Genomic DNA, 12,692 nt, shown 5'->3' with positions numbered 1-12,692 from the left:
GATGTCGTGGTCATGATGATGATGAAGTCGTGGTGGTGGTGTCATGGTCAGTGATGTCATGGTCATGATGATGATGAAGTCGTGGTGGTGGTGTCATGGTCAGTGATGTCATGGTCATGATGATGATGAAGTCGTGGTGGTGGTGTCATGGTCAGTGATGTCGGTCATGATGATGATGAAGCGGTGGTGGTGTCATGGTCAGTGATGTCATGGTCATGATGATGATGAAGTCGTGGTGGTGGTGTCATGGTCAGTGATGTCGTGGTCATGATGATGATGAAGTCGTGGTGGTGGTGTCATGGTCAGTGATGTCGTGGTCATGATGATGATGAAGTCGTGGTGGTGGTGTCATGGTCAGTGATGTCGTGGTCATGATGATGATGAAGTCGTGGTGGTGGTGTCATGGTCAGTGATGTCGTGGTCATGATGATGATGAAGTCGTGGTGGTGGTGTCATGGTCAGTGATGTCGTGGTCATGATGATGATGAAGTCGTGGTGGTGGTGTCATGGTCAGTGATGTCATGGTCATGATGATGATGAAGTCGTGGTGGTGGTGTCATGGTCAGTGATGTCGTGGTCATGATGATGATGAAGTCGTGGTGGTGGTGTCATGGTCAGTGATGTCGTGGTCATGATGATGATGAAGTCGTGGTGGTGGTGTCATGGTCAGTGATGTCGTGGTCATGATGATGATGAAGTCGTGGTGGTGGTGTCATGGTCAGTGATGTCGTGGTCATGATGATGATGAAGTCGTGGTGGTGGTGTCATGGTCAGTGATGTCGTGGTCATGATGATGATGAAGTCGTGGTGGTGTCATGGTCAGTGGTGTCGTGGTCATGATGATGATGAAGTCGTGGTGGTGGTGTCATGGTCAGTGATGTCGGTCATGATGATGATGAAGTCGTGGTGGTGGTGTCATGGTCAGTGATGTCGTGGTCATGATGATGATGAAGTCGTGGTGGTGGTGTCATGGTCAGTGATGTCGTGGTCATGATGATGATGAAGTCGTGGTGGTGGTGTCATGGTCAGTGATGTCGTGGTCATGATGATGATGAAGTCGTGGTGGTGGTGTCATGGTCAGTGATGTCGTGGTCATGATGATGATGAAGTCGTGGTGGTGGTGTCATGGTCATGATGATGATGAAGTCGTGGTGATGGTGTCATGGTCAGTGATGTCGTGGTCATGATGATGATGAAGTCGTGGTGGTGGTGTCATGGTCAGTGATGTCGTGGTCATGATGATGATGAAGTCGTGGTGGTGGTGTCATGGTCAGTGATGTCGTGGTCATGATGATGATGAAGTCGTGGTGGTGGTGTCATGGTCAGTGATGTCGTGGTCATGATGATGATGAAGTCGTGGTGGTGGTGTCATGGTCAGTGATGTCGTGGTCATGATGATGATGAAGTCGTGGTGGTGGTGTCATGGTCAGTGATGTCGTGGTCATGATGATGATGAAGTCGTGGTGGTGGTGTCATGGTCAGTGATGTCGTGGTCATGATGATGATGAAGTCGTGGTGGTGGTGTCATGGTCAGTGATGTCGTGGTCATGATGATGATGAAGTCGTGGTGGTGGTGTCATGGTCAGTGATGTCGTGGTCATGATGATGATGAAGTCGTGGTGGTGGTGTCATGGTCAGTGATGTCGTGGTCATGATGATGATGAAGTCGTGGTGGTGGTGTCATGGTCAGTGATGTCGTGGTCATGATGATGATGAAGTCGTGGTGGTGGTGTCATGGTCAGTGATGTCGTGGTCATGATGATGATGAAGTCGTGGTGGTGGTGTCATGGTCAGTGATGTCATGGTCATGATGATGATGAAGTCGTGGTGGTGGTGTCATGGTCAGTGATGTCGTGGTCATGATGATGATGAAGTCGGGTGGTGGTGTCATGGTCAGTGATGTCATGGTCATGATGATGATGAAGTCGTGGTGGTGGTGTCATGGTCAGTGATGTCGTGGTCATGATGATGATGAAGTCGTGGTGGTGGTGTCATGGTCATGATGATGATGAAGTCGTGGTGATGGTGTCATGGTCATGATGATGATGAAGTCGTGGTGGTGGTGTCATGGTCAGTGATGTCGTGGTCATGATGATGATGAAGTCGTGGTGGTGGTGTCATGGTCAGTGATGTCGTGGTCATGATGATGATGAAGTCGTGGTGGTGGTGTCATGGTCAGTGATGTCGTGGTCATGATGATGATGAAGTCGTGGTGGTGGTGTCATGGTCAGTGATGTCGTGGTCATGATGATGATGAAGTCGTGGTGGTGGTGTCATGGTCAGTGATGTCGTGGTCATGATGATGATGAAGTCGTGGTGGTGGTGTCATGGTCAGTGATGTCGTGGTCATGATGATGATGAAGTCGTGGTGGTGGTGTCATGGTCAGTGATGTCGTGGTCATGATGATGATGAAGTCGTGGTGGTGGTGTCATGGTCAGTGATGTCGTGGTCATGATGATGATGAAGTCGTGGTGGTGGTGTCATGGTCAGTGATGTCGTGGTCATGATGATGATGAAGTCGTGGTGGTGGTGTCATGGTCAGTGATGTCGTGGTCATGATGATGATGAAGTCGTGGTGGTGGTGTCATGGTCAGTGATGTCGTGGTCATGATGATGATGAAGTCGTGGTGGTGGTGTCATGGTCAGTGATGTCGTGGTCATGATGATGATGAAGTCGTGGTGGTGGTGTCATGGTCAGTGATGTCGTGGTCATGATGATGATGAAGTCGTGGTGGTGGTGTCATGGTCAGTGATGTCGTGGTCATGATGATGATGAAGTCGTGGTGGTGGTGTCATGGTCAGTGATGTCGTGGTCATGATGATGATGAAGTCGTGGTGGTGGTGTCATGGTCAGTGATGTCGTGGTCATGATGATGATGAAGTCGTGGTGGTGGTGTCATGGTCAGTGATGTCGTGGTCATGATGATGATGAAGTCGTGGTGGTGGTGTCATGGTCAGTGATGTCGTGGTCATGATGATGATGAAGTCGTGGTGGTGGTGTCATGGTCAGTGATGTCGTGGTCATGATGATGATGAAGTCGTGGTGGTGGTGTCATGGTCAGTGATGTCGTGGTCATGATGATGATGATGAAGTCGTGGTGGTGTCATGGTCAGTGATGTCGTGGTCATGATGATGATGAAGTCGTGGTGGTGGTGTCATGGTCAGTGATGTCGTGGTCATGATGATGATGAAGTCGTGGTGGTGGTGTCATGGTCAGTGATGTCGTGGTCATGATGATGATGAAGTCGTGGTGGTGTGTCATGGTCAGTGATGTCATGGTCATGATGATGATGAAGTCGTGGTGGTGTCATGGTCAGTGATGTCGTGGTCATGATGATGATGAAGTCGTGGTGGTGGTGTCATGGTCAGTGATGTCGTGGTCATGATGATGATGAAGTCGTGGTGGTGGTGTCATGGTCAGTGATGTCGTGGTCATGATGATGATGAAGTCGTGGTGGTGGTGTCATGGTCAGTGATGTCGTGGTCATGATGATGATGAAGTCGTGGTGGTGGTGTCATGGTCAGTGATGTCATGGTCATGATGATGATGAAGTCGTGGTGGTGGTGTCATGGTCAGTGATGTCGTGGTCATGATGATGATGAAGTCGTGGTGGTGGTGTCATGGTCAGTGATGTCGTGGTCATGATGATGATGAAGTCGTGGTGGTGGTGTCATGGTCAGTGATGTCGTGGTCATGATGATGATGAAGTCGTGGTGGTGGTGTCATGGTCAGTGATGTCGTGGTCATGATGATGATGAAGTCGTGGTGGTGGTGTCATGGTCAGTGATGATGATGAAGTCGTGGTGATGGTGTCATGGTCATGATGATGATGATGAAGTCGTGGTGGTGGTGTCATGGTCAGTGATGTCGTGGTCATGATGATGATGAAGTCGTGGTGGTGGTGTCATGGTCAGTGATGTCGTGGTCATGATGATGATGAAGTCGTGGTGGTGGTGTCATGGTCAGTGATGTCGTGGTCATGATGATGATGAAGTCGTGGTGGTGGTGTCATGGTCAGTGATGTCGTGGTCATGATGATGATGAAGTCGTGGTGGTGTCATGGTCAGTGATGTCGTGGTCATGATGATGATGAAGTCGTGGTGGTGGTGTCATGGTCAGTGATGTCATGGTCATGATGATGATGAAGTCGTGGTGGTGGTGTCGTGGTCATGATGATGATGAAGTCGTGGTGGTGGTGTCATGGTCAGTGATGTCGTGGTCATGATGATGATGAAGTCGTGGTGGTGGTGTCATGGTCAGTGATGTCGTGGTCATGATGATGATGAAGTCGTGGTGGTGGTGTCATGGTCAGTGATGTCGTGGTCATGATGATGATGAAGTCGTGGTGGTGGTGTCATGGTCAGTGATGTCGTGGTCATGATGATGATGAAGTCGTGTGGTGGTGTCGTGGTCAGTGATGTCGTGGTCATGATGATGATGAAGTCGTGGTGGTGGTGTCATGGTCAGTGATGTCGTGGTCATGATGATGATGAAGTCGTGGTGGTGGTGTCATGGTCAGTGATGTCGTGGTCATGATGATGATGAAGTCGTGGTGGTGGTGTCATGGTCAGTGATGTCGTGGTCATGATGATGATGAAGTCGTGGTGGTGGTGTCATGGTCAGTGATGTCGGGGTCATGATGATGATGAAGTCGTGGTGGTGTCATGGTCAGTGATGTCGTGGTCATGATGATGATGAAGTCGTGGTGGTGGTGTCATGGTCAGTGATGTCGTGGTCATGATGATGATGAAGTCGTGGTGGTGGTGTCATGGTCAGTGATGTCGTGGTCATGATGATGATGAAGTCGTGGTGGTGGTGTCATGGTCAGTGATGTGTGGTCATGATGATGATGAAGTCGTGGTGGTGGTGTCGTGGTCATGATGATGATGAAGTCGTGGTGGTGGTGTCATGGTCAGTGATGTCGTGGTCATGATGATGATGAAGTCGTGGTGATGGTGTCATGGTCAGTGATGTCGTGGTCATGATGATGATGAAGTCGTGGTGGTGGTGTCATGGTCAGTGATGTCGTGGTCATGATGATGATGAAGTCGTGGTGGTGGTGTCATGGTCAGTGATGTCGTGGTCATGATGATGATGAAGTCGTGGTGGTGGTGTCATGGTCAGTGATGTCGTGGTCATGATGATGATGAAGTCGTGGTGGTGGTGTCATGGTCAGTGATGTCGTGGTCATGATGATGATGAAGTGCGGTCAGTGATGTCGTGGTCATGATGATGATGAAGTCGTGGTGGTGTCATGGTCAGTGATGTCGTGGTCATGATGATGATGAAGTCGTGGTGGTGGTGTCATGGTCAGTGATGTCGTGGTCATGATGATGATGAAGTCGTGGTGGTGTCATGGTCAGTGATGTCGTGGTCATGATGATGATGAAGTCGTGGTGGTGGTGTCATGGTCAGTGATGTCGTGGTCATGATGATGATGAAGTCGTGGTGGTGGTGTCATGGTCAGTGATGTCGTGGTCATGATGATGATGAAGTCGTGGTGGTGGTGTCATGGTCAGTGATGTCGTGGTCATGATGATGATGAAGTCGTGGTGGTGGTGTCATGGTCAGTGATGTCGTGGTCATGATGATGATGAAGTCGTGGTGGTGGTGTCATGGTCAGTGATGTCGTGGTCATGATGATGATGAAGTCGTGGTGGTGGTGTCATGGTCAGTGATGGTGGTGTCATGGTCATGATGATGATGATGAAGTCGGTGGTGGTGTCGTGGTCAGTGATGTCGTGGTCATGATGATGATGAAGTCGTGGTGGTGGTGTCATGGTCAGTGATGTCGTGGTCATGATGATGATGAAGTCGTGGTGGTGGTGTCATGGTCAGTGATGTCGTGGTCATGATGATGATGAAGTCGTGGTGGTGGTGTCATGGTCAGTGATGTCGTGGTCATGATGATGATGAAGTCGTGGTGGTGGTGTCATGGTCAGTGATGTCGTGGTCATGATGATGATGAAGTCGTGGTGGTGGTGTCATGGTCAGTGATGTCGTGGTCATGATGATGATGAAGTCGTGGTGGTGGTGTCATGGTCAGTGATGTCGTGGTCATGATGATGATGAAGTCGTGGTGGTGGTGTCATGGTCAGTGATGTCGTGGTCATGATGATGATGAAGTCGTGGTGGTGGTGTCATGGTCAGTGATGTCGTGGTCATGATGATGATGAAGTCGGGTGGTGGTGTCATGGATGTCATGGTCATGATGATGATGAAGTCGGTGGTGGTGTCATGGTGATGTCGGTCATGATGATGATGAAGTCGTGGTGGTGGTGTCATGGTCAGTGATGTCGTGGTCATGATGATGATGAAGTCGTGGTGGTGGTGTCATGGTCAGTGATGTCGTGGTCATGATGATGATGAAGTCGTGGTGGTGGTGTCATGGTCAGTGATGTCGTGGTCATGATGATGATGAAGTCGTGGTGGTGGTGTCATGGTCAGTGATGTCGTGGTCATGATGATGATGAAGTCGTGGTGGTGGTGTCATGGTCAGTGATGTCGTGGTCATGATGATGATGAAGTCGTGGTGGTGGTGTCATGGTCAGTGATGTCGTGGTCATGATGATGATGAAGTCGTGGTGGTGGTGTCATGGTCAGTGATGTCGTGGTCATGATGATGATGAAGTCGTGGTGGTGGTGTCATGGTCAGTGATGTCGTGGTCATGATGATGATGAAGTCGTGGTGGTGGTGTCATGGTCAGTGATGTCGTGGTCATGATGATGATGAAGTCGTGGTGGTGGTGTCATGGTCAGTGATGTCGTGGTCATGATGATGATGAAGTCGTGGTGGTGGTGTCATGGTCAGTGATGTCGTGGTCATGATGATGATGAAGTCGTGGTGGTGGTGTCATGGTCAGTGATGATGATGAAGTCGTGGTGATGGTGTCATGGTCAGTGATGTCATGGTCATGATGATGATGATGAAGTCGTGGTGGTGGTGTCGTGGTCATGATGATGATGAAGTCGTGGTGGTGGTGTCATGGTCAGTGATGTCGTGGTCATGATGATGATGAAGTCGTGGTGGTGGTGTCATGGTCAGTGATGTCGTGGTCATGATGATGATGAAGTCGTGGTGGTGGTGTCGTGGTCAGTGATGTCGTGGTCATGATGATGATGAAGTCGTGGTGGTGTCATGGTCAGTGATGTCGTGGTCATGATGATGATGAAGTCGTGGTGGTGGTGTCATGGTCAGTGATGTCGTGGTCATGATGATGATGAAGTCGTGGTGGTGGTGTCATGGTCAGTGATGTCGTGGTCATGATGATGATGAAGTCGTGGTGGTGGTGTCATGGTCAGTGATGTCGTGGTCATGATGATGATGAAGTCGTGGTGGTGGTGTCATGGTCAGTGATGTCGTGGTCATGATGATGATGAAGTCGTGGTGGTGGTGTCATGGTCAGTGATGTCGTGGTCATGATGATGATGAAGTCGTGGTGGTGGTGTCATGGTCAGTGATGTCGTGGTCATGATGATGATGAAGTCGTGGTGGTGGTGTCATGGTCAGTGATGTCGTGGTCATGATGATGATGAAGTCGGGTGGTGGTGTCATGGTCAGTGATGTCGTGGTCATGATGATGATGAAGTCGTGGTGGTGGTGTCATGGTCAGTGATGTCGTGGTCATGATGATGATGAAGTCGTGGTGATGGTCATGGTCAGTGATGTCGTGGTCATGATGATGATGAAGTCGTGGTGGTGGTGTCATGGTCAGTGATGTCGTGGTCATGATGATGATGAAGTCGTGGTGGTGGTGTCATGGTCAGTGATGTCGTGGTCATGATGATGATGAAGTCGTGGTGGTGGTGTCATGGTCAGTGATGTCGTGGTCATGATGATGATGAAGTCGTGGTGGTGGTGTCATGGTCAGTGATGTCGTGGTCATGATGATGATGAAGTCGTGGTGGTGGTGTCATGGTCAGTGTCATGATGATGATGATGAAGTCGTGGTGGTGGTGTCATGGTCAGTGATGTCGTGGTCATGATGATGATGAAGTCGTGGTGGTGGTGTCATGGTCAGTGATGTCGTGGTCATGATGATGATGAAGTCGTGGTGGTGGTGTCATGGTCAGTGATGTCGTGGTCATGATGATGATGATGAAGTCGTGGTGGTGGTGTCATGGTCAGTGATGTCGTGGTCATGATGATGATGAAGTCGTGGTGGTGGTGTCATGGTCAGTGATGTCGTGGTCATGATGATGATGAAGTCGTGGTGGTGGTGTCATGGTCAGTGATGTCGTGGTCATGATGATGATGATGAAGTCGGTGGTGGTGTCATGGTCAGTGATGTCGTGGTCATGATGATGATGAAGTCGTGGTGGTGGTGTCATGGTCAGTGATGTCGTGGTCATGATGATGATGAAGTCGTGGTGGTGGTGTCATGGTCAGTGATGTCGTGGTCATGATGATGATGAAGTCGTGGTGATGGTGTCATGGTCAGTGATGTCGTGGTCATGATGATGATGAAGTCGTGGTGGTGGTGTCATGGTCAGTGATGTCGTGTCATGATGATGATGAAGTCGTGGTGGTGGTGTCATGGTCAGTGATGTCGTGGTCATGATGATGATGATGATGATGAAGTCGTGGTGGTGGTGTCATGGTCAGTGATGTCGTGGTCATGATGATGATGAAGTCGTGGTGGTGGTGTCATGGTCAGTGATGTCGTGGTCATGATGATGATGAAGTCGTGTTGGTGGTCATGGTCAGTGATGTCGGTCATGATGATGATGAAGTCGGGTGGTGGTGTCATGGTCAGTGATGTCGTGGTCATGATGATGATGAAGTCGTGGTGGTGGTGTCATGGTCAGTGATGTCGTGGTCATGATGATGATGATGAAGTCGGTGGTGGTGTCATGGTCAGTGATGTCGTGGTCATGATGATGATGAAGTCGTGGTGGTGGTGTCATGGTCAGTGATGTCGTGGTCATGATGATGATGAAGTCGTGGTGGTGGTGTCATGGTCAGTGATGTCGTGGTCATGATGATGATGAAGTCGTGGTGGTGGTGTCATGGTCAGTGATGTCGTGGTCATGATGATGATGAAGTCGTGGTGGTGGTGTCAGTGATGTCATGGTGATTGATGATGATGAAGTCGTGGTGGTGGTCATGGTCAGTGATGATGATGATGAAGTCGGGTGGTGGTGTCATGGTCAGTGATGTCGTGGTCATGATGATGATGAAGTCGGGTGGTGGTGTCATGGTCAGTGATGTCGTGGTCATGATGATGATGAAGGCGTGGTGGTGTCATGGTCAGTGATGTCGTGGTCATGATGATGATGAAGTCGGGTGGTGGTGCCATGGTCAGTGATGTCGTGGTCATGATGATGATGAAGTCGTGGTGGTGGTGTCATGGTCAGTGATGTCGTGGTCATGATGATGATGAAGTCGTGGTGGTGGTGTCATGGTCAGTGATGTCGTGGTCATGATGATGATGAAGTCGTGGTGGTGGTGGTGTCATGGTCAGTGATGTCGGTCATGATGATGATGAAGTCGGTGGTGGTGGGGTCGGTGGTGTCATGGTCAGTGATGTCGTGGTCATGATGATGATGAAGTCGTGGTGATGGTGTCATCGTCAGTGATGTCGTGGTGGTGGTGTCGTGGTCAGTGATGTCGTGGTCATGATGATGATGAAGTCGTGGTGGTGGTGTCATGGTCAGTGATGTCGTGGTCATGATGATGATGAAGTCGTGGTGGTGGTGTCATGGTCAGTGATGTCGTGGTCATGATGATGATGAAGTCGTGGTGGTGGTGTCATGGTCAGTGATGTCGTGGTCATGATGATGATGATGAAGTCGTGGTGGTGGTGTCATGGTCAGTGATGTCGTGGTCATGATGATGATGAAGTCGTGGTGGTGGTGTCATGGTCAGTGATGTCGTGGTCATGATGATGATGAAGTCGTGGTGGTGGTGTCATGGTCAGTGATGTCGTGGTCATGATGATGATGAAGTCGTGGTGGTGTCATGGTCAGTGGTGTCGTGGTCATGATGATGATGAAGTCGGTGGTGTCATGGTCAGTGATGTGGGTCATGATGATGATGAAGTCGTGGTGGTGGTGTCAGTGATGTCGTGGTGATGATGATGATGAAGTCGTGGTATGATGATGAAGTCGTGGTGGTGTCATGGTCAGTGATGTCGTGGTCATGATGATGATGATGAAGTCGTGGTGGTGGTGTCATGGTCAGTGATGTCATGGTCATGATGATGATGATGAAGTCGTGGTGGTGTCGTGGTCAGTGATGTCGTGGTCATGATGATGATGTCGAGATGGAGGTGTCATGGTCAGTGATGATGATGATGAAGTCGGGTGGTGGTGTCATGGTCAGTGATGTCGTGGTCATGATGATGATGAAGTCGTGGTGGTGTCATGGTCAGTGATTGGTGGTGGTCAGTGATGTCGTGGTCATGATGATGATGAAGTCGTGGTGGTGTCATGGTCAGTGATGTCGTGGTCATGATGATGATGAAGTCGTGGTGATGGTGTCATGGTCAGTGATGTCATGGTCATGATGATGATGAAGTCGTCGTGGTGGTGTCATGGTCAGTGATGTCGTGGTCATGATGATGATGAAGTCGTGGTGGTGGTGTCATGGTCAGTGATGTCATGGTCATGATGATGATGAAGTCGTGGTGGTGGTGTCATGGTCAGTGATGTCGTGGTCATGATGATGATGAAGTCGTGGTGGTGGTGTCATGGTCAGTGATGTCATGGTCATGATGATGATGAAGTCGTGGTGATGGTGTCATGGTCAGTGATGTCGTGGTCATGATGATGATGAAGTCGTGGTGGTGGTGTCATGGTCAGTGATGTCGTGGTCATGATGATGATGAAGTTGTGGTGGTGGTGTCATGGTCAGTGATGTCATGGTCATGATGATGATGAAGTCGTGGTGGTGGTGTCATGGTCAGTGATGTCATGATGATGATGAAGTCGTGGTGGTGGTGTCATGGTCAGTGATGTCATGGTCATGATGATGATGAAGTCGTGGTGGTGGTGTCGTGGTCATGATGATGATGAAGTCGTGGTGGTGGTGTCGTGGTCATGATGATGATGAAGTCGTGGTGGTGGTGTCATGATGATGATGTGGGGTCTCCTCAGTGTGTGTTCCTGAGCAGCGAGGCGCTCGGCCCCGCCCTCTTCTCCCCCGGCGCGCTGCGCGTGGCGGCGTGCGACCTCCAGCTGCTGATGGCCGCCTTCAGCCGCGTCGTGGAGACGGACCTGAGAGCGCTCTGCGGCCGAGAGCCGCCCAGCTGCAGCGCTGAGGCCCACGTCTTCCAGAGGACACGGCGCCTCCTGCTGGCCTGCATCACGGTACTGCACCCACAAGAGCTGCTGCTTCTTCCACCAGCACCTCCAAAACAACCAGCAGAAGGTTTCAGCCGGGCTCTAGTCAGAGGCTCCGTGGGGAGAGACCCGGTTCCATAGAAGGCTGACATGAACACGTCTTATTGGGAGAGCAATGGCCGACCCGCAATGTGCTCCCCTCAGTCTGTGGGCCCATCAACAACCTGTAGAACCTCCTGGAGAACATCATCCTGTAGAACCTCCTGTAGAACATCCTCCTGTAGAACGTCATCCTGTAGAACCTCCTGTAGAACATCATCCTGTAGAACCTCCTGTAGAACATCATCCCCTAGAACATCATCCTGTAGAACATCATCCCCTAGAACATCATCCTGTAGAACATCATCCTGTAGAACCTCCTGTAGAACATCATCCCATAGAACGTCATCCCGTAGAACCTCCTGTAGAACATCATCCTGTAGAACCTCCTGTAGAACATCATCCCGTAGAACCTCCTGTAGAACGTCATCCTGTAGAACCTCCTGTAGAACGTCATCCTGTAGAACCTCCTGTAGAACGTCATCCCGTAGAACCTCCTGTAGAACGTCATCCCGTAGAACCTCATGTAGAACGTCATCCTGTAGAACCTCCTGTAGAACGTCATCCTGTAGAACCTCCTGTAGAACATCATCCTGTAGAACCTCCTGTAGAACGTCGTCCTGTAGAACCTCCTGTAGAACGTCATCCCGTAGAACCTCCTGTAGAACGTCATCCCGTAGAACCTCATGTAGAACGTCATCCTGTAGAACCTCCTGTAGAACATCATCCTGTAGAACCTCCTGTAGAACATCATCCTGTAGAACATCATCCCCTAGAACATCATCCTGTAGAACATCATCCTGTAGAACCTCCTGTAGAACATCATCCCATAGAACATCATCCTGTAGAACTTCCTGTAGAACATCATCCCGTAGAACCTCCTGTAGAACGTCATCCTGTAGAACCTCCTGTAGAACATCATCCTGTAGAACCTCCTGTAGAACATCATCCTGTAGAACCTCCTGTAGAACGTCATCCTGTAGAACCTCTTGTAGAACGTCATCCCGTAGAACCTCCTGTAGAACGTCATCCCGTAGAACCTCATGTAGAACGTCATCCTGTAGAACCTCCTGTAGAACATCATCCTGTAGAACCTCCTGTAGAACGTCATCCTGTAGAACCTCCTGTAGAACGTCATCCTGTAGAACCTCCTGTAGAACATCATCCTGTAGAACCTCCTGTAGAACGTCATCCCGTAGAACCTCCTGTAGAACGTCATCCTGTAGAACCTCCTGTAGAACGTCATCCTGTAGAACCTCCTGTAGAACATCATCCTGTAGAACCTCCTGTAGAACGTCATCCTGTAG

The 12,692-nt window shown here is 49.9% G+C and overlaps 2 protein-coding genes across 5 annotated transcripts in view; one reads left to right on the top strand and one right to left on the bottom strand.

The window, feature by feature from the left end:
• The window catches only part of LOC130199299 (plasma membrane calcium-transporting ATPase 3-like), a 218,478-nt gene that overhangs the window by 108,688 nt on the left and 97,098 nt on the right, over positions 1-12,692 (bottom strand). The window lies entirely within an intron of this gene.
• The window catches only part of haus7 (HAUS augmin-like complex, subunit 7), a 41,468-nt gene that overhangs the window by 20,970 nt on the left and 7,806 nt on the right, over positions 1-12,692 (top strand). For all 3 annotated transcript variants that reach the window (XM_056422671.1, XM_056422670.1, XM_056422669.1), the window contains one exon: positions 11,101-11,313. In XM_056422671.1, coding sequence (XP_056278646.1) covers positions 11,101-11,313 — 213 coding nt within the window. The remainder of the gene's footprint in view (positions 1-11,100; positions 11,314-12,692) is intronic.

This window comes from Pseudoliparis swirei, chromosome 9, assembly GCF_029220125.1.
Source record: "Pseudoliparis swirei isolate HS2019 ecotype Mariana Trench chromosome 9, NWPU_hadal_v1, whole genome shotgun sequence".
NCBI classification, from domain to species: domain Eukaryota; kingdom Metazoa; phylum Chordata; class Actinopteri; order Perciformes; family Liparidae; genus Pseudoliparis; species Pseudoliparis swirei.
The sequence above is the reverse complement of the archived record's forward strand: the minus strand, read 5'-3'. Positions and strand labels throughout refer to the sequence as shown.